The sequence below is a fragment of the Macaca thibetana genome, chromosome 14 (assembly GCF_024542745.1).
Source record: "Macaca thibetana thibetana isolate TM-01 chromosome 14, ASM2454274v1, whole genome shotgun sequence".
Taxonomy (NCBI): Eukaryota; Metazoa; Chordata; class Mammalia; order Primates; family Cercopithecidae; genus Macaca; species Macaca thibetana.
The window spans coordinates 32,070,181-32,092,293 of record NC_065591.1 but is presented as its reverse complement, the minus strand read 5'-3'; the positions used below and the strand labels follow the sequence as shown (position 1 = coordinate 32,092,293).

Here is a 22,113-nt window from a genome sequence, read left to right as displayed (position 1 = left end):
AAAACCCAATGGAAGAACTCTAAATAACAGCATATTATTATTATGTAAGTGTAGTGCATTTACATATTACATATTATTATGTAAGAGTAGTGCACAAGGTTAAATGGACCTAAGAATGAGATCAAAAGCTGAATCAGGCATAAAAAAAAAAAAAAAAAAAAACAGGCAGGGCACAGTGGCTCACACCTGTAATCCCAGCACTTTGGGAGGCCAAGACGGGCAGATCACTTGAGGTCAGGAGTTCAAGACCAGCCTGGTCAACATGGTGAAACCCCATCTCTACTAAAAATACAAAAAAATTAGCCGGGCATTGTGGTGTGTGCTTATAATCCCAGCTACCCAGGAGGCTGAGGCAGAATTGCTTGAACCTGGGAGGCAGAGGTTGCAGTGAGCTGAGATCGCGCCACTGCACTTCAGCCTGGGCAACAGAGCAAGACTCCATCTCAAAAAAACAAAAAATAAACACAAAAAAACAAAACCATGAAATAAATAATACAGCCATAATTCCACACAGAAATCCTACGTTTGTCAGGGGGATCAACCTATATGCGAATAGTTTTACCACCATTAAACTGGCAAAAACAGTAAGCAAGGGGCTTCAGAAGAGTATCCTTGAACACTATAAGGTAATTCCAACAGCTCTCTACATGCAAAATTGAACTTTCTTACTAGAGTTAAAAAACAAACAAACAAACAAAATCACAGCAATAAACCTTGTAGTGATTTTGCTTGTCTGCAATAATTTCCCTCTGTTAGGGGGCACGAATCACAAATCTTAGCACCAAGAGAGAAATGACTATCCGTATATTTCAGTAAAAAAGTTAAGAATCAGGTTTATTCTACAAACTTGAACTTCAGTGCTACTAAAAGGCTAAATCTACACCTGCATCTTGTAGGACTCTTTATCCACCCCATCCCTTGGCATTTTTCCAAAGCAAATCCATGATTCAGAGTGGTTTTAATTTTTTTCTTATTATTCTTTAGTTTCATTGAGTTTATTTTTCTCATCCATGATTTCAGGTCATTTTGGATACTCTCTTTTCCTCCAGATTTTCAATATTGTCTTAAACATCAAACAAGGTGCAGCTCATTCATATTTTCCATCAGTCACTCCTTAAGGTGCTATTTAATGGCTATTTTAGTTGAAGCTGAATACAGTATCTAGGATTTGCTTTGAAGTAATGGGGGTGGGAGAAGCAAATGAAATCACAGAGGAAACAAGATTAGCCATAAATTGAAGCTCTATGACAGGTACTTCATATATTATACTATTTTTCTTATATGTTTGAAATGTATTATTAAAAAGTTAAAGAAAAGGCTATATGAAGATGACTTCCTTGTTGATAATCAGATGTCTAAGTTGCCGTTCAGACTGAAGGAAAAGATACAGGAGCCACCAAAAAGGTGTGGACAAGTTGAGCGTGCAAAATAAAAATGGCTATCACTGATATTAACACACTAAGAGAAATCTATGAATCCATAGCGATACTTAATCTTCAGGGAGAAAAAAAGGTCTTTTTTGCAGAAAGTATGAGCCAGTAAACAGACACAGACCAATAGAATTGTGGATTTTAAAAACAAAACAAAACCACCATTGCTACTTCCAATGTAATAGCTAATTTTGTCATGATTTATCAATTGATAACTAGGTATAAGGTGATTAAAGAACATGGTATCAACTCACGGATTATTAACTGCAAAGGGGAACATGACCCTTAACAATGAGAAGATCACCCTAAACCAAGTGATCAAACAGAACCATCCAACAGAACCCAGCAGAAGCGCCTGCTAATGTTAAGTATTCTATACAAAAATACTTAACCCAAATATCAAGGTTGAGTATAGACCTAACTGTAAAGTTTTCGGGAAATACAGAAGAGGAAGGGGCAAGTTAAATGACATCATCAACCCCAAACCAAAAGCAAGCAAGCAAACAAACAACAAAAAACAAATACACCCAGAAAAGCAGTGTAAGTGTCCTTGACTCCTCAAATAGACAACAGCCCCAGGGGAGAATGGTGGGACTACTTAAAGAGACAAAAGCAAATGATTCAATATGTAAATCTAGATTGATTCTGGTTAAAAAAAACAAACAAACAAAAAAAACATATTCTTGGGACAAGTGGGGAAATTTGAAGAAGGACTAGATTTTAGAAATATTATTATTTTCTTGGGTGGGGAAATGGTATGAAGATTATGTAACAACATTTTGCTCTTATTTATATGAGAATGCTGAAATATTTGGGCTGCAAAGTGTCAACATACTTTCAAACAAACATGCATGGACCAGACATGGTGGCTCGTGCCTGTCTGTAATCCCAAAACTTGGAGACACTGAGGTGGGCGAATCGCTTGAGCCCCGGAGTTCCGAGACCAGGCTGGGCAACATGGTGAATTCTTGTCTCTACAAAAAAAAAAACTACAAAAATTAGGCCGGGTGCGGTGGCTCACGCCTGTAATTCCAGCACTTTGGAAGGCAGAGGCAGGCGGATCACTTGAGGTCAGAAGTTCAAGACCAGCCTGGGCAACGTGGCGAAACCCGTCTCTACTTAAAATACAAAAATCAGCGGGGCATGGTGGCGAGCGCCTGTGATCCCAGCTACTCGGGAGGCTGAGGCAGGAGAATCGCTCCAAACGGGAGGCGGAGGCTGCAGTAAGGCGAGATCGCGCCACTGCACTCCAATCTGGCCGACAGAGCTTGAGGTTCCGTTTCAAAAAAAAAAAAAAATTAGCTGGACATGGTGGCGCGCGCCTGTACTCCCAGCTACTCAGGAGGCTGAGGCAGGAGGCTGAGGTGGGAGGATCACAGAGCGCAGGGAGGTCGAAGCTACAGTAAGCTGTGAAGGCGTCACAGCACTCTAGCTTTAGTGACAGAGACCCTGTTCTCAATTAATCAGCATGGGGAGATAAAGCAAGTATGGCAAGGCTTTCAACTGTTGATTCCAGGTGAAGAGTTGTCCTACAGGTGTTTACTGCACTTTTCTTTGAACTTTTCTCTATGTTCTAAACTTTGCACAATAAAACCCTTGGGGGAAATTATTTTTCTACAATTTTGACCACCATCTGTCTGTCCCATTGAAACACCACAGTTCTAAAACATTCAAGAGGTCATGGTGACATTTCTGTGTCTTTGTAATTTTAGATAAATTCTAAGATTAACGATGAATTTCGGAAACTTTCAATGAAACCTCAGTTAATTAATCCTTCACTTTCAGATGACAAATACTAGATCAGAAAAGAGGTAAACAGTTTTGATACGGTAATTTTAAGACTTCGCATGCTCGGGCATGCTAACAGTATGTAAAATGTAAATAGTGCGAAGATTTCTGGACTGAAACCAGTCCTCGAGCAAACACAAAACAATTTAGTCAAACTGCCGACAAAATGAAATCTACAGTCTTACAGACTATGCAATAGAACACTCCTATTTTGCCTCATCTCTGTCAACCTTCAATAACATCTTCCACGTTATAAGCTAGGGAACCTGAAAAATGAAAATCTAAGTGCATGTCGTTGCTATGGCAATGGGAAATTTCAGGAAATTGAGACTGCAGGCTACCTAGCCTCCATTTTAGAAACTGTATTTATCTAAACACACCAGGACTTAGATCGAAAAACAAATTTAATGGCATCTTTCAAAACTATTTTGTTTCCTCTCTCACACTAAAAGGTACTCTCCTACAAAATTCTGAATACAAAGGGGAAAAAAAACAAACCACACTGATCTAACCTAAAAGTCTGAATTTTTAAATATTTAGTTGTCACCCATATTTACTACTAAAACATGCTTTTATTTACAGTGGCCAAAACAGACTTCTCATTTTCAACTTATAATATACCTGCAATGTTTATGTAGCTGGAAAAACGAAAATGAAATGTGACTAAAAGGAAGAAAAGGAAGAAAACGAAAAAAAGCCACAATATTCCCAAAACCACAGCATAACTTGCTTCTTTCTTCACTCGCTCTCTTAAATCTTAATTCTCCAGATTAGCTTTGTCTCAAATATTTCTCAAACTAGTAACCTATTTCTGGGTACACTACATTTGGCTGGGTGAAAGAAACACTGTCAAGTTTTTCTAAAACGGCGGGTGCGCGTTAAAATAATTCCTATCCACTCTAATACCAAAGCGATATCAAAGGAAAGCATCCCATCTAGAGTAGTCCCATGAATCTAAATAGGACGAAGCAGCCTACCGGCTATTGTCTAAATCAAGTATTTACTCGTATTCGTGCCTAAGACAGGGAAGTAAAAAAAAACTAAATTTTAATCAGATCTTGCTCCCCATTCCCACCACTCTTGTATATACCCTGTCCCCCGGGTTCACTAGACCCAATTCCTTCCTCAGGCGAACATGTCTGGAGCAGTCGGAGGAACAGACGTGGAGAAGAGGTCGCCACGAGGCCCCACCACTCTCCTTCCTCACCTGCTCCGTGGCTCCGTCTCCTGACATGGCCTCAGCTGATTACAACGTGCGCACTGACCGTCGATGGGAAGCTAGAAAAGAAAAATTAAACTAAAAACCACCCCCAAATCAGTAAAGTTACCCCCTGCCCAGCTGAGCCAGACCGCCAACACCAATCGCCACCGCCCACTCAGATATGAATTAAAATGGCTGCGCCCCTGCCGGCCGAGGAGGGGGTGTGTGGCTTCCGCATTAACTTCCGGGGCAGTGGGCGGGGCTAATTTCGCGACTCGTTGGTTATTCCGAACGTGCAGAAGGCAGCGAGATCCCGGGGCGGGCCCAATTCCTGGGCTGACGTCACTACCCCGGCCTGGAGAGGCTGTTGCTGAGCCGGCTCTAACCGGCTGGAAGGCGGGAATCTGTTTCGCCTGGAGGCTCGCGCGCTTTTTGGAATTCAGTTAAAAAGCTTTAGAGCCTGGCTCCTCACGGTTGAAGCCTGATTGCTAGTCAGCAATGCTAAGCGTTAAATGCCTCCTATATTTAGGGGATAAGGAATCCGTGAAGGTTTTCTCTGGTCTCAGTTCCTGCTTTTTACTTTTCTTGGGGGTGGGAGGGATAGATCAAGCCCACGTTAATTTTTACTGCCGCCGTCTACTCTTATGTAGAAAGCTTTGAAGTCTGTGAGACCTGGATTTTCAGCTCAAAATCTCAGCATGGTTCCTTGACTGCAAAGTGGATATGATTGTTTGGAGCCCAGACTGCTTGGATTTTAACTAAGATAAGTAACTCTGGGCAATTAAACTTTGTACCTCAGCTTTCTGGCCTATAGGTGGGAATAATAGTACCTGCAACTGAAATAAATCATACATAGAAAGGTGTTAGGAACAGTATCTGGCATTAAGATTAAATGAGATTGACCGGGCGTGGTGACCCACGCCTGTAATCCCAGCACTTTGGGTGGCCGAGACGAATGGATCAGGAGTTCTAGGCGGGCGTGGTGGCTCACGCCGGTAATCGCAGCACTTTGGGAGGCCGGGGCGGGCGGATCATGAGGTAAGGAGATTGAGACCATCCTGGCTAACACCGTGAAACCCCGTCTTTACTAAAAATACAGTGAGCCGAGATCATGCCACTGCACTCCAGCCTGGGCAACAGAGCGAGACTCCCTATCAAAAAAAAAAAAAATTAAATGAGCTAAGTCTTCTGAAACTGCTCTTCCATTTAAGCGTCATTGTAAGATGGCTGCAAGCATTTCTCGCCTACAGGGGTTCGATGCCACAGAGTAACCTGTTGAACTGTTCCCAGACTCGCCTTATTCTTTTAGATCTCCTTTCCTCTGCTCAAACTTACACTTACTCCCTTTCCACAGGCTGAAATCTTACCCTTAAAATAATCAGACACATGGGCAAAAGATGTGTATTAACAGATGTTCATTGCCCCATCCAGCAATGGAGGACTAGTTAAAAATATCACAAGATTTATCTCTGCAATGGAATGTCACGCAGCAAACCGATGCTAATGTACGATGACTGACATAGAAAGGCAACCACCGTATTAAAGAAAGAAAAGCAGAATATGAAAGTGTTTTACGTATATATACTTACCAATTTAGCATCCCTAATCAAAAAATCCAAAATCTGAAATGCTCCAATGAGCATTTCCTTTGAGAGTCAGGTCAGTGCTTAAAAAGTTAGATTTTGGAGCATTTTGAGTTTTGGAACATTTGGGATTTTTTTTTTTTTTCTCTTGAGGCAGAGTCTTGCTCTGTCGTCCAGGCCAGAGTGCAGTGGTGCGATCTCAGCTCACTGCACCCTACGCCTCCCGGGTTCAAACGATTCTCCTGCCTCAACCTCCCGAGTAGCTGGGATTACAGGCGTGCACCACCATGCCCGGCTAATTTTCTTTCTTTCTTTCTTTCTTTTTTTTTTTTTGAGACAGAGTCTCACTCTGTAGCTGGGGCTGGAGTGCAGTGGCACTATCTCGGCTCACTGCAAGCTCCGCCTTCCGGGTTCAGGCTATTCTCCTGCCTCAGCCTCCCGAGTAGCTGGGACTACAGGCATTTTTATTAGAGATGGGGTTTCACTGTGTTAGCCAGGATGGTCTCGATCTCCTGACCTCGTGAGCCGCCCACCTTGGCCTCCCAAAGTGCTGGGATTACAGGCGTGAGCCATGGCGCTCAGCCTAATTTTTGTATTTTTAGTAGAGATGGGATTTCAGCATGTTGGCCAAGCTAGTCTGAACTCCTGACCTCAAGTGATCCACCCAACTTGGCCTCCCCAAGTGCTGGGATTACAGGCGTGAGCCACCGTGCCTGGCCCAGACTTTTGAATTAGGAATACTCAACCTGTATATATCTTTTTTTTTTTTTTTGAGACTGAGTCTTGCTCTTTCACCCAGGCTGGAATGCAGTGGCAAGATCTCAGCTCAGTGCAACCTCTGCCTCCTGGGTTCAAGCAATTCTCATGCCTCAGCCTCCTGAGTAGCTGGGATTACAGGCTCCCGCCACCACGCCGGGCTAATTTTTGTATTTTCAGTCGAGACAGGATTTCACCATATTGGCCAGGCTGGTCTCCAACCCCTGACCTCAGGTGATCCCCCAGCTTTGGCCTCCCAAAGTGCTGGGATTACAAGCATGAGCCACCACGCCCGGCCTCAACCTGTATATAGCTTTAAAAAATTAAAAGTGGTTATATCTACATTGTGCGTCACATAAATTTACTCTTTTTATCTGTTTTCTGATTTTTTATTGAACTGACGTAAGAACAACAAAGTCTTAAAACAGTATTCATACTCTATCTTTCAGAGTTTGACTCAAATGCCATTTTTTCCAGTTTTTTGTTTTGTTTTGTTTTGTTTTGACAGGGTCCCCCTCTGTTGCCTAGGCTGGAGTGCAGTGGTGAGATCTTGGCTCACTGCAACCTCTGCCTCTCAGGTTCAAGCGATTCTCCAACTTCAGCCTCCTGAGTAGTTAGGATTATGGGCACCTGCCCCCATGCCTGGCTAATTGGTTTTGTTTTGTTTTGTTTTGTTTTGTTTTTTGAGACAGAGTCTCAATCTGTCACCCAGGCTGGAGTGTAGTGGCCGGATCTCAGCTCACTGCAAGCTCCGCCTCCCGGGTTTACGCCATTCTCCTGCCTCAGCCTCCTGAGTAGCTGGGACTACAGGCGCCCACCACCTCGCCCGGCTAGTTTTTTGTATTTTTTAGTAGAGGTGGGGTTTCACCATGTTAGCCAGGATGGTCTCAATCTCCTGACCTCGTGATCCGCCTGTCCCGGCCTCCCAAAGTGCTGGGATTACAGGCTTGAGCCACCACGCCCTGCCTAATTTTTGTATTTTTAGTAGAGACAGGGTTTCAGCATGTTCCCCAGGCTGGTCTTGAACTCCTGGACTCAAGCGATCCTCCTGCCTTGGTCTCCCAAAGTGTTGGGATTACAGGCGTAAGCTGTGGCGCCTGGCCTCCATTTTTTCCAGCGTTTTTAACGAATATGGAGATAAAAGTTTAAATAATAATACAATGAACACCTGTATACCTCCCACCTTGATTAACATTTTGGTGTGTTTGCTTTATATGTATGTATTTACATACATAGTTTTTTTGGCAGGGAGAGCCAGATTGTTTTTTATTTTTATTTTTCTGCCTAGAGTCTTTTAGTATTACAGTTTCAGGTTTTGTTCACAGAATAATATGAAAATAAATTACAGACATTGTGACAATCCCAAAATAGTCAATTTGTGTTTTCTGTGAATAATGACATTCTCCTCCATAGTCACATAACCTAAGATATAAAGGGGCTGAGTGTGGTAGCTCATGCTTGTAATCCCAGCACTTTAGGAAGCCGAGGGGGAAAGATCACTTGAGCACAAAAGTTTGAGGCCAACCTGGGCAACATCACACGACCCCTCTACAAAAAAATTTAAAAATTAGCTGATTTTGGTGTCGCATGCCTGTGGTCCCAGCTACTTGGGAAATGGGAGGATTGTTTGAGCCCAGGAGTTAAAAGTTGCAGTGAGCTATGATCACACCACTTCTCTCCAGCCTGGGAAACAGAGACCCTGTTTCAAAAAATTTAAATTGATGATTAGAAAAAATTCATAAATAGGCTGGGTGTGGTGGCTCACGCCTGTAATCCCAGCACTTTGGGAGGCCAAGGTGGGTGGATCACGAGGTCAGGAGATCGAGACCTTCCTGGCTAACACGGTGAAACCCCATCTCTACTAAAAAACACACACACAAAAAATTAGCCGGGCATGGTGGCGGGCGCCTGTAGTCCCAGTTACTCCAGAGGCTGAGGCTGGAGAATGGCCTGAACCCGGGAGGTGGAGCTTACAGTGAGCCGAGATCTCGCCACTGCACTCCAGCCTGGGCGACAGAGTGAGACTCCATCTCGAAAAGAAAAAGAAAAAAACAAAAAAGAAAAGAAAAAAATCATAAATAGAAAGATTTGCTCACAATAGCAATAACAACTATAAAACATCCAGTAACAGCTCTTTTCCTGGTCACCTATGACTTCCCAATTGCCAAATGCAGCGGTCAGTTTTAGTCCTCTTTATCTTATGGGATTCTACTAGCAGTATTTGATGAAGTTGATTACTCCCTTCTTTTGGAAACTTTTTTTTAAAACACACACACACACACAGAGCAAAGTCTTAACAATGAAAATAAAAATAAATAAAACAAGGTCTTGCTTTCACTCAGGCTGGAATGCAATGGCACAAATCATGGCTCCCTGTGGCCTCAAGCTCAAGCAATCCCCCCTGCTTCAGCCTCCCAAGTGACTGGGACTACAGGCATGCACCACCATGCCCAGCTAATTTTTAAGTTTTTTATAGAGATGAGGGTCTCGAACTCCTGGCCTCAAGTGATCCTGTTGCCTCGGCCTTCCAAAGTGCTGGGATTATAGCTATGAGCCACTGTGTCCGGCCTGGAAACATTTTCTTCACTTGACATCCAGAATACAAGTTTATTGGTTTTGCAACTACTTTTTTGGCCACAATTATGTGTGTGTGTGTGTGTGTGTGTCAGTCAATATCATTCATAAAACAAATGCAACACCATTAACACATATATTGCAATATTTTTATGACTATGAATTTTGCCAATTGCAATGTTTCCATGAATCCCCCAGGTGGCAGACAAATACAATTTCCATCTAACAATTAAACAAACTTGGTAAAAATATTGCTTCCTTATCGTGAATCCTTCAGAAATATTAATCAGAATTTTAGAATATAGTCCATTTATCATATGATTAAGAAACTGACTTCTTATAATTTATCTGAGAGTTTTATTAGAAACATAAATGGCAATTATTTAATTGGTGAACAATCATTGTAATTAAACACTCTCAAAAATACATATTTTATGTGATTCATCATCCCAAGCACTTAGAAATGTATCTGCTGGCTATGAAAACTAGCTTTGGAATTTTCTTTGGAATCTGAAAATCGAAATCAGTTAAACATCACTTATAATAAAGCAAAAAGCTCTTAACCAACTGATGGGATTTTTATTTTTATTTATTTTTATTATTTTTTTGAGACAGAGTCTCACTCTGTCGCCCAGCCTGGAGTGCAGTGTTGTGATCTTGGCTCACTGCCACCCCTACCTCCCGGGTTCAAGTGATTCTCCTGCCTCAGCCTCCCGAGCAGCTGGGACTACAGGTTCATGCCACCATGCCCAGCTAATTTTTGTATTTTTAGTACAGATGGGACTTCACCGTATTGGCCAGGCTGGTCTCGAACTCCTGACCTCATGATCCACCCGCCTCAGCCTCCCAAAGTGCTAGGATTACAGGCATAAGCCACTGTGCCCAGCCTGGGATTTTTAAAATTCTTTGGAGATTTCTACAGTTATTTCTTATTTAAAACTCATGCATGTCGTAGTTAAAACTGGTCATAAAAGGCTGGGTGTCTGTTCTACTTGATATAATATATACACTTGCTATAAATACATTGGTACTGTCCCCTCCTCATTCTAACAACTGTATTTTCCTAATGTTTCTTTATATTTTGACCTATTTTACAGAAAACATTAATATGCCTGTGACTACAGCTATGTAGAGGGACGGGCAAATATTTTAACAGCTTGTGTGAGAGGGACACAGATATATCTGGGATTTTATTTTTAAAGTAGATGTAGCACTTCCAAATAATGAATTCCCCCTGTAACATGAGGAAACTGACTGGAATGACTATTGACTCATCTTCAATTAGAATGTTGGTTAAACACATCTTATACACATTTCCTAAATTTAATTGACTCTATTGCTTGAGTTTAACATTATTTGAAAAATAAAATAACTAGAGATAATCGGTTGAAAAGCATGAGCATTGCTAAATTATCGTCATTATTCTAAATGTTTTTTAAACTTTCTTAAATTCATCAAAATATTAAAACAACATTGGAAAAAACTGAGAGAAAAAAGCTAATCATAATCTCACCACTTTGAAAAACTATTTTTATTTCTCATAGTCCCTTTTTGTCTTCAATTACATGAGTATACTTTTTTCCATTGTAGTAAATATTAGGCATATATAATTTTTATTAATGTGGAGGGCTATTTGGGGTTTTATTTTATTTATTTAGAGATGGGAGTCTCACTCTGTTGCCCAGGATGGGATGCAGTGGCACAATCATAGCTCACTGAAGTTTCGAACTCCTGGGCTCTATCAAGGGGTCCTCCTGCCTTGGCCTCCCAAAGTGCTTGGATTACAGGTATAAGCCACCCTACCCTGGCCTATTTTTGGTTTTAAAAGATGTGGGACCTATGCTAACTAGTATGACATAGACTATACTGCCTCCTATTGTCCTCCTAAGAGAAGAAGCTAAATACCTCTGTCTAGGGTGTACAGTTGAGTCAGAATCTACCCAGTAGATGCACTCCACACTGATGAATTAAACAGTCTAATGTACTTAAAAGGTTAATGCTCAAAGGAGAGAGAGAGAGAGAATATGTGGACGCTGGTGTAATCAGTCCTAGAATTGCCTTGGCTATGAAATGGCTTGTAATTTTAAACCACATATATCCTTACGGTTGAACCCTTTTTCCCTAAGACTGAATGAATGTTTGTTCTTTGGAACCCAAAGTGTCACACAGTCACATTTTGACAAATTATCAAGTCATGTCCTCTTTCCTCTTCTTTTTCTGTGTTCCCTCACCTTTTATGTGGGCCTATTCACCTAATGATTCATTTGGAATAGAAGTAATTTTTAAAAACAGAAGGAATTTTTAAAAACAAATTTTTACCAACTCTGAAAACAACTTTGTGTTGTTTAAAAGTAATGAATATATTAGAACTTCCCTTCCACAAGTTTCATTACTATTCTTCACCCTGGGAATTACATAAAGGATTTATTCATTTTCTAAGAGAAAAATCTATAATTCCATAAATTTACATGATTTAAAATGCCATGTCTGTTTTCAGTACATGAACTTGACCCACAAAGTCCTCTCAGTAAAGTATGTGTGCCTCATAATCTTTGGTGTGATAATACTCTGTACAGTAGTACAATACTACTATACTCTGTATGGTGACTTTCATCCAAAGACTCTTCTAAATTCCTTTTATGAGGCAAAAAACACTTAGACTCTATGATGGTCATTTTATTGTTTACTACTAATAGTACACAGAGGATGGAATGTGCTATCTCTGGCATGAAGAGTTCTGCTGGAAGTTTAGAGAGAATAAAATGTCTTCATACTTCAGCGACCAAAGAGAAAACCCTTGTGGAAAAGAGAGCAAGCAAAGTTCCAAGTATGTATTTATTATCTCTGTGCGGTTAGTTGGAACTCTTTGTCAATGAAGTCATAGTTTTTAATCCCAGTGTGGCTCATTTATCTCTAACTGGTTTCCTTAATCATAACATGCACCCCTGACCCCAGCCAATTGCTTGACAAGGGTCTGTTCTTGAGCAAAAGAGAATAAAATAATCTGTGCAAATCCACCACTGTAATTGGAAAAATAATTTAAAATGTTCAATTAACAATGAATTCATAGAGTCATATTTTCATCTAGACACTAGTTAGCAGTCATATATAGCAGTCTGTATATATAGGTACTGCCTATGTATACAGAAATAAAACAATTTGGCTGGGCACAGTGGCTCACGCCTGTAATCCCAGCACTTTGGGAGGCCAAGGCAGGTGAATCACGAGGTCAGGAGATGGAGACCAGCCTGGCCAACATGGCAAAACCCTGTCTCTACTAAAAATACAAAATTTAGCCAGGCATGGTGTTGGGTGCCTGTAATCCCAGCTATTCAGGAGGCTGAGGCAGGAGAATGGCTTGAACCCAGGAGGCGGAGGTTGCAGTGAGCCCAGATTGCGCCACTGCACTCCAGCCTGGGTGACAAGAGCGAGACTCTGTCTCAAAAAAAAAAAAAAAAAAAAAAAAAAAAAAACAAAATTTGTTTGAAGCACATCAAATCAAACAGTAGTGAAGAAAAAATAATAATAATTTTTACTCCTTTGGCTACCTTGGTCACATAATCACTAGTAAAATAATTTGATGTCATCTCTGTGTTGGAAAGGATGTAATATATTCCTTAACATCTAACTTGGAAATACAGCTATGTGAAAATTGGCCGATGACGATTGCTGTAGTACTATTCTACAATAAACCTGCCGGGCGCAGTGGCTCACGCCTGTGATCCCAGCACTTTGGGAGGTTGAGGTGGGCAGATCACCTGAGGTCAGGAGTTTGAGACCAGCCTAACCAACATGGCGAAAATCCGTCTCTACTGAAAATACAAAAATTAGCCGGGCATAGTGGTGGGCGCCTGTAATCCCAATTACTAGAGGAGGCTGAGGCAGGAGAATTGCTTGAACCCAGGAGGCGGAGTTTGCAGTGAGCTGAGATCACGCCATTGCACTCCAGCCTGGATGACAGAGCGAGACTCTGTCTCAAAAAATAAATAAATAAAATAAAACAATAAACCAAAATGTAGGCTTTTCAGCAAACTAATTGAGTAATGATTTTTCTCTTAAAGGGAAATCCTAAAAAGAAATTCACTAAGGAAGTTAAATAAAAGAATGCACAATTTTTATACATGACAAAAACCAACAAACATAACCTGCTGTATTAGAAGTTTTTTGTTTTTGGTTCAAATTTTTGTGTAGGTATGTATTGACATGCAAGAAATCAGTCTCATTGTGTCACTGTATGATCCTCACCTATAAAATAATTTGCCTTCACATTTTGGGAATCTAAGTCTTGTGAGTGACAAGTTTGGGGACAGTTTCTACTGTCTTCTTACTCCTACTTGCACCAGGGACCATTACTATAGCTCTTTTTAGAAAGGAAAAGTAGTTGTTTCTTCTCCTTGCGTCATGAAAGTTCCGTATGCCCTATTCTTCATCATGTCTGAAAACTTAAGTAGAATTATTTAAAAGCCTCATGTTTAAATATTTAATCTGCAAGCCATTATTGAGGTCCTGCTCTGTAGTTTGAATCTTTTGTACACTGTGATTCAAGTATAAGCGGCATACAGCCTCTGCCTTCCAGAAACTCAGTATAAATTTAAATGCCTAATTACTAAATTCCTTTAAAAAAGAAATAAATTCGTCCAGGTGCGGTGGATCACGCCTGTAATCCCAGCACTTTGGGAGGTCGAGGAGGGCAGATCATGAGATCAAGAGATCAAGACCATCCTGGCCAACATGGTGAAACCCCATCTGTACTAAAAATACAAAAATTAGCTGGGCGTGGTGGCGCATGCCTGTGGTCCCAGCTACTCAGGAGGCTGAGGCAGGAGAAACACTTGAACCTGAGAAGTGAATGTTGCAGTGAGCTGAGATTGCGCCGAGATTGTGCCATTGCACTCCAGCCTGGCGACAGAGCAAGACTCCGTCTCAAAAATAAATAAATAATAAAATAAAATAAATAAATTCTAGACTTCACTTTCATGAAGGCATTTAAACATTAGGGTGCAACTATAAAAACATTAGGCTGCAGCAGTAAGTTTTCCAACAATGTCAGATTTTTAAAGTATGAAGTTGTCAATTGTTCCCAAATTGATCTATAGTTTCAAAGCAATTACAATCAAAATATCTGCAGATTTTTTTAAGGATATTGATGAGCTGATTCTAAAATCCATATGAGAAAAGAAGAACAAAATTGGAGGTCTTACACTACCTGGTTTCAAGACTTATCAAAACAGTGCCACACTGTCCAGTGTCCTGCACACTTTGTTGTTTTGAAGACTAGTCAAGTGCAGCAGTGAGAACAAGGGAAAGAGAACAAGGAGTTCAATCTGTAACTGACTGTGAACAATCAATTGAGATAACTCACGACCTTTGGACCAGCCCCAGACACTTTGGAAAACAGTTTGGCAGTCTCTTATAAGGTAAAACATATATACTTACCATATGACCCATCAATCCCACTCATGTATTTTCCCAAGATGAATAAAAATGTGTGTTCATATTAAAACCCACACACAAATGTGCATAGCAGCTTTATTTATAATCTCTCAAAACTGGAAAAGAAACCAAATGTCTTTCAATTAATGTTGGATAAATGAACTGTGGTAAGTACATAACGAAATACTATTCAGCAATTAAAAGGAGTAACTATTATATGTGGAATAGTATAGATGAATCTCAAATGCATTATGCTTAGTAAAAGAAGCCAGACTCAAAAGACTACATACTAGTTTATTCCATTTATATGACATTCTGGAAAAGGAAAAACTGTAGGGTTGGAGACTAGATGAATGGTTGCTGGGGTAAGTATAGAAGGAGTGTTTTACTATGAAGGGGCAATATGAGAATGTTTTTGGGTGGTATATGTATCTTCACTGTGGGGCATTTCCAAAATTCTGGCCAGGCGCAGTGGCTCACGCCTGTAATCCTAGCACTTTGGGAGGCCGAGGTTGGTGGATTGCCTGAGCTCGGGAGTTCAAGATCAGCCTGGGCAACATGGCGAAACCCCATCTCTACTAAAAATATATACACATACACACAAAAAAAACTAAAAAAAATACAAAATTCTATGCATTTGTTAAACTCATAGAGTTATACACCAAAAAAGACTGAATTTTACCATGCATAAATTTAAAAATACCAGCCAGGCACAGTGGCTCGCTCCTGTAATTCCAGCACTTTGGGAGGCTGAGGCCAGTGGATCACTTGAGGTCAGGAGTTCGAGATCAGCCTGGCCAACATGGTGAAACTCCGTCTCTAATAAAAATACAAAAATTAGCCAGGCATGGTGGTGCACACCTGTAATCCCAGCTGCTTGGGAGGCTGAGGCAATAGAATTGCCTGAACCTGGGAGTCAGAGGTTGCAGTGAGCCGAGATCGTTTTACTGCACTCCAAACTGGGCAACAGAGTAAGACAGGGTCTCAAAAAAAAAAAAAAAACAAAGAACCAAAACATCCATTGACAGATGAATGGAGAATATTATGCAGCCTTAATAAAGAAAGGATTTCTGTCATATGCTATCACATGGATAAATCTTAAGAACGTTATGCTAAATGAAATAAATCATTCACAAAAAGACAAATACTATACACTTCTATTTATATGAAGTATCTAAAGTAGTCAAAATCACAGAAACAGAAAGTAGAAAGGTAGTTTCCAAGGGTATTGATGGATAGAGGAAGGGATAAATACTGTTCAATGGGTATAGAGTTTCAGTTTTGCAGATGAAAAAGTTCTGGAGATTTATTTCAAAACAATGTGAATATACTTAACACTACTGAACTGTACACTTGAAAATGCTTAGTGTTTTTAATGTTACGTGTTTTTGCCACAATAAAAAATATAGAAAAGAACAGTTAACTGAAGGAAGTTTAATATAAAGCAGATATTAATAGAAGTGTGGGAAGGTGTTAAAGAGAACATCATAGTTTGTGAAGCACACAGGACTGGCATCATCAGCCAAAAGAGTAAGAGGAAGGATCCAATACTAGGATCTGGCAGGAACTATGGCTATGGGCAAGGAACACTCAGCAGAAGCTGTGTCCCTGGGTAGAGGAATGCAGCTATTGTCCAACATCATGATCAGAACCCAGACAGAAGCTGGGAGGACCAGGGAACCAGAATAATGCAATCCAAGGGCTTTGCAGCATGGCTGTGGTGAGCAAATGGAGGATAAGTAGCATAAGCTCTGTATCAATAAGGTTTCCTTGGTGCAGGTATCAGAAGTCTGCTCTGGCTAACTTAAATAGGGAGAGCTATAGGGGAGCTCACATGAATCCAAGAAAAGGCTAAAGAAACATAGTGAGAACACCAGGACAGCTTTGGAGATGGCAAAACAGAATTTTTAGATTATCTCTTTAGGGTATTGTTGCCTGAGCAAATAATCTCTATTAATGTCATTTTGACCCTTGTGTACAGAATTATTTGTTTTTTCTCTCCAAGTTTTTTTATTATAAAAATGTCAAACAAACACATAGAAAAGTTAACAGAATAGTACAATACTGATATAGCCTCTACCTAGATGTAATACTTGTAAACTTCAGCCTCCCAAAATCCTGCGATTACAGGCGTGAACCACGAGGCCTGGCCAATTGTTGTATTTAAAGAGATTAACGAGAAACTAGAAGACAGATCTAAAGAAACTCAGAATGTCATAATGGTGGAAACTATGAAAGAGAGGATAAGAAATTTGGAAGATAGAATAAAAAGCAAAAATACATCTAAGCTGGGTGCAGTGGAACACATTTGTAATTCCAGTGGCGTGGTCTCCATTCACTGTAACCTCTGCCTCCTGGGTTCAAGCTCTCCTCCCACCTCAGCCTCCCAAGTATCTGGGACTACAGACGTTCACCACCACACACAGATAATTTTGTGTATTTTTGTAGAGATGGGGTTTAATGTTGTGCAGGCCAGTCTTGAACTCCTTATCTCAGTAATATTTCCTCTTACTCTCAATGTGTGTGCATATACATTTCATTTTTCACTAATCTTCTTGAAAATAAGTTGATGACATCCTGATACTTTAGCTCTAAATATCTTAGCACAGGTCTCCTAAGAATTAGGACAATCTTTTACAAAACCACAATACATTTTCATCTAAAGAAAATTAGCTATAATTTCATAATGTAATCTAATCTGCAGCTCATGTTCAAATTGTGCCAATTGCTCTGGCAAGATGGGTTTTATTTGAACAAAAATCCAATCAATTTCCACACGTTTTTTTTTCTTCATGATATGCGATTTGTTGAAAAAGGCAGGCCAGGTGTTTCACATTCTGGATTTGTCTTTTTTATTTCCTCAGGGTGTCATTTAATTTATACCTCCATTCCTGTTTCTTTTAAGATGAAAGGTAGCCCTGGAGGGTTGGTAATCACACTTGAGAGGTGAATGATACTGTATACTTTATATTGCATCACATCATGAGACACTTAATGTCAGTGCTGAGCTTGATCAGTTGATTGAGGTGATCTGCTCAGGATTTAAATTTCAGGGAAGTTACACACTGAGTATAAGGCAACTATAATTGTTGTATTTATTTATTTATATTTTTATTTTTTGAGACAGGGTCTTGCTTTCTCACCCAGACTGGAGTACATTGCTGCAAACATGGATCACCTTAGCCTTGATCTCCCTCGCTCAAGCAATCCTCCTGCCTCAGCCTCCCGAGTAGCGGGACTGCAGGCATGCACCACCATGCCTGGCTAATTTTTGTGTTTTTTGTAAAGACAGGGTTTTGCCATGTTGCTCAAGCTGGTCTCAAACCAAGAGATTCTCACACTTCAGCCTCCCAAAATGCTGCGATTACAGGCATGAGCCACCAGGCCTGGCCAATTGTTGTATTTAAAGAGATTAATAAGAAACTAGAAGACAGATCTAAAGAAACTCAGAATGTCATCCGGAAAGTAATAATGGTGGAAAGTATGGAAGAGAGGATAAGAAATTTGGAGGATAGAGTAAAAAGCAAAAATACATCTAAGCTGGGTGCAGTGGAACACATTTGTAATTCCAGCTAGTAGGGAGGCTGAGGCAGGAGAATTGCTTGCACCCAGGAGTTCAAGGCCAGCCTGGGCAATATAGCAAAACTCTATTTCTTAAAAATACACACACACACACACACACACACACACACACACACACACACACATCTGATTAGAATTTCAGAAACAGATCATGAAAGTAAGAAGAGAATATTCCAAAAATACAATGGCTGAAAATTTTCCAGGTTTGTTTTTTGTTTTTGTGTTTGTGTTTTTGAGATAGGGTCTCACTCTGTTGCCCAGGCTGGAGTGCAGTGGCGTGGTCTCGACTCACTGTAACCTCTGCCTCCTGGGTTCAAGCTCTCCTCCCACCTCAGCCTCCCGAGTATCTGGGACTACAGACGTTCACCACCACACACAGATAATTTTGTGTATTTTTGTAGAGATGGGGTTTAATGTTGTGCAGGCTGGTCTTGAACTCCTTATCTCAGGTGATCTGCCAACCTTGGCCTCCTAAAGTGCTGGAATTACAGGCATGAATCACCATGCCTGGCCAGTTTTCCAGTTTTAATGATAAATATCAATCTTTGGATTGAGAAAGCCCAATGTACTTTTCAATACATTAATGTAAAACTGCAGAACACCAAAGAAAAAGAGGACTTACAATAAGCTAGAGAAAAAAGACAAACCACTTACAAAGAAATGATAATGTGGTTTAAGCCAGAAGACATTGAAATAATGTCTTCCAAGGCCTGAGAGGAAATAATTGTCATCCTAAAATTTTATAACCAGTGAAGCTAGTTTTCAAGAATATGACAAAGCCAAAAAAAAAAAAAAAAAAAAAAAAAAAAAAAAGTGGGATGGTTTATCAATACAAGTCCCTAATTAATGGAAATTCTAAACGATTATTCCTCAAGTAGTGGGAAAATGATTCCAGATGGAAAGTCTTAATATATAAGCAGGGCTTGTGAGCAATAATATTGATGAATGTGTGACTAAATCTGAAGAAACATTCTATAAAATAATATTTGAGTTTGGGAGGAAAGTCCAGAACTAAAATACTGGGCACAGTAACATTGTAATTGGCATTACAGAGATCAAAGTTAAAGCATTGTAAGGTTCTCATGTTGTTTAGGAGAATAAATACATTGGTTAATTATTGACTTTGTTGAGAGGATATGTTAAAATAGGGCAATCATCAAAAGAAGAGATAAAGAAAATGTAAGTCAAGAGAACAGTATGAAATGAATATTAAGGAGAAGGAACAAAATAGAATGAAAAAAACAAATGTCAACAAATCAAAAATAAAAGAAGAAAGGGGAATGTAAAACAAAAACAAAAATGGCAGAAAACACAGAGAAAACACAAAATAAACTTGTCAAGTAAAATCCAAATAAATCACTAATCACTATAAATGTAAGTTTTTCAACCCCTTTACTTAAAAGACCAAAATTGTCAAAACATTTTTTTTTCTTTTTTTCACATGAGATGGTTCAAGCAAAACAAATTTTTTGTTTTGTTTTGTTTTTTGAGACAGAGTTTCGCTCTTAGTGCCCAGGCTGGAGTGCAATGGTGTGATTTTGGCTCACCACAACTTCTGCCTCCCGGGTTCAAGCGATTCTCCTGCCTCAGCCTCCTGAGTAGCTGGGATAACAGGCGTGTGCCACCACACCCAGCTAATTTTGCATTTTTAGTAGAGACAGGGTTTCTCCATGTTGGTCAGGCTGGTCTCGAACTCCTGACCTCAGGTGATCCACCCACCTCAGCCTCCCAAAGTGCTGGGATTACAGGCATAAGCCACCACACCTGACCTGCAAAACGTATTTTTTAACAGCAACTTAACTTTTATGAGTCATCATATCTAAAACAAAAAGACATAGAAAAATTGGGAGTCAAATTATGGGAAAAATGCATTGGCGTCTATTAAGAAAAAGACCCTGAGGTAGCTGTTTTAGTGTTGCGCAGAACAGACTTTAAGACAAAAGAGTATTACTCATGAAGGAGATTACCCCATGTTAAAAGGTTAATTTCACCAGGAAGTTATGACAGTTCTACCTTGTATGATCTTCTTTCTTTGTCTCTTTTGATGAATACTCATCTCCCAAATTTAGAATTCCCCAGGTCTCAGTTTAGAACTGTTTTTTAAATTAAAAAAAAAAAATAGAAATGGGGCCTTGCTATGTGGCTCAGGCAGGAGTGCAGTGGTATAATCATAGCTCACTACATCCTTGAACTCCTGGACTCAAGGAATCCCCTCATCTCGGCCTTCCAAAGTGCTGGGATTACAGGTGTGAGCCACTGGCTTGACTATTATCACAATCTTTTTCTTGATAATCACATTCCGTTCCATGGCTTTATTTATTTATTTATTTTAGTAGAGATGAGGTCTTGCTATGTTGCCAAGGCTGGTCTCAAACTCCTGGCCTCAAGTGGTCCTCTCAGCTCAGCCTCCCAAAGTGCTGGGATTACAGGGGTAAACCACCATGCCTGGCCTCAGTTCCATGGTTTCAAATGCCAGCTATACACTAACTCTCAAAGTTATATCTTTAGCCAGTACCTCTATTCTGAAGTCCAGACTCATTAAATAAATTGCCTATGTCACATCTCCACTTGGGTATCTAATAGTATCTCAAACTTGATACAGTCTGTAATGAGGGAGGAGGACTGCTTGAGTCCAGAAGTTCAAGACTGCAGTGAGCTCTGATCATGTCAGTGCACTCCAGTCTTGCTAAGAGAGTGAGACCCTGTCTTTAAAAATAAAATTTAAAAATTTAAAAATTTAAAATTAATACAGGATGTCTAAAACCAAGCTTTCGATCTGATTCACCAAACATGCTCTTCTCCCATGCTCTACCATCTCAGAAAATGGCAACTCCATCTTTCCAATTGCGTAGGTTCAAATAATGGAGTGACCTTGACTTCTCACTTTCTCTTCCATCCCATATCTTAACATCAAATCTAAGAAATTTTATCCTCAGAAGATTTGCTATTAAGATATGGGATGGAAGAGAAATTTGATTGCTTCTCTCCACCCCTTTTGCCCTCAGTCGGCTCCAAGCTACAATTATCTTTCACCTGGATTACTGCGATTACCTTTTAACTGGTCTCCCTGCTTCTGCCTTTGATCTCTATGATAGTCCAGGTCCTCCAAGAAGCAGATGCCAAGACAGGATTAAATGTACAAGAAATGTATTGTGGGAAACCCCTGTGAGAGAAAATGGGGAGGGAGCAGGAGAAGCTGGGAGAGCTGTCAGACTGTGATGCAAGTCAAATGAAGGAGAGAAGGAACATTGGGTGGAAAATTCTTAGACCATTGTGCAGTTATGAAAAATTCAGCAAAGCTGTTAGGAAGTCCTGAGCTAAAATGTTGCCTGTCGAGGAGTTCTGCAATTCCTGGAAATGGGTCTGCCCTAGCATCCCTGCTGAGAGCAGCCAGTGGAAAGCACGGGCTCAAAACCCCACATCTGGGATCCCAGTCAATTATGCTTCCTGCAGTGAGCCATCAAGAGTGCTTTCCAATGATTGCCATGTGTATCGCTTCAGGCAGTTCTCCCTAGAGTAGTCAGAGTGATCCAGCTAAAATGCTGGATCATGTCATTCCTGTTGCTTAAAAGTCTCCAATCACTTCCCATTTGATTCAGAATTAAACCAAATTCCCTACACTGGCTGCCCCACTACTTGAAAGACGTGAGATCAGTAGGTCCTCAAACCCTAAATGGAATCATTTGTGGCAGATATAGGGTAGTCTGACCAGGTAGTCTGATCTGACTTAGTAACAGTTGGAAAGTTAGAAGATGGTGATTCTTAG

The 22,113-nt window shown here is 40.3% G+C and overlaps 1 protein-coding gene across 2 annotated transcripts in view; it reads right to left on the bottom strand.

Annotated features, from left to right (window-relative positions):
• Positions 1-22,113, bottom strand: part of CSTF3 (cleavage stimulation factor subunit 3) — a 710,177-nt gene that overhangs the window by 73,309 nt on the left and 614,755 nt on the right. The window contains exon 2 of one of the 2 annotated variants that reach the window (XM_050758769.1): positions 4,426-4,578. In XM_050758769.1, the coding sequence (XP_050614726.1) occupies positions 4,426-4,452 (27 nt within the window). In that variant the 5' untranslated portion in view covers positions 4,453-4,578. Of the gene's footprint in view, positions 1-4,425; positions 4,643-22,113 lie in introns of those variants that run through there. The other variant, XM_050758768.1, reaches the window with a different exon arrangement.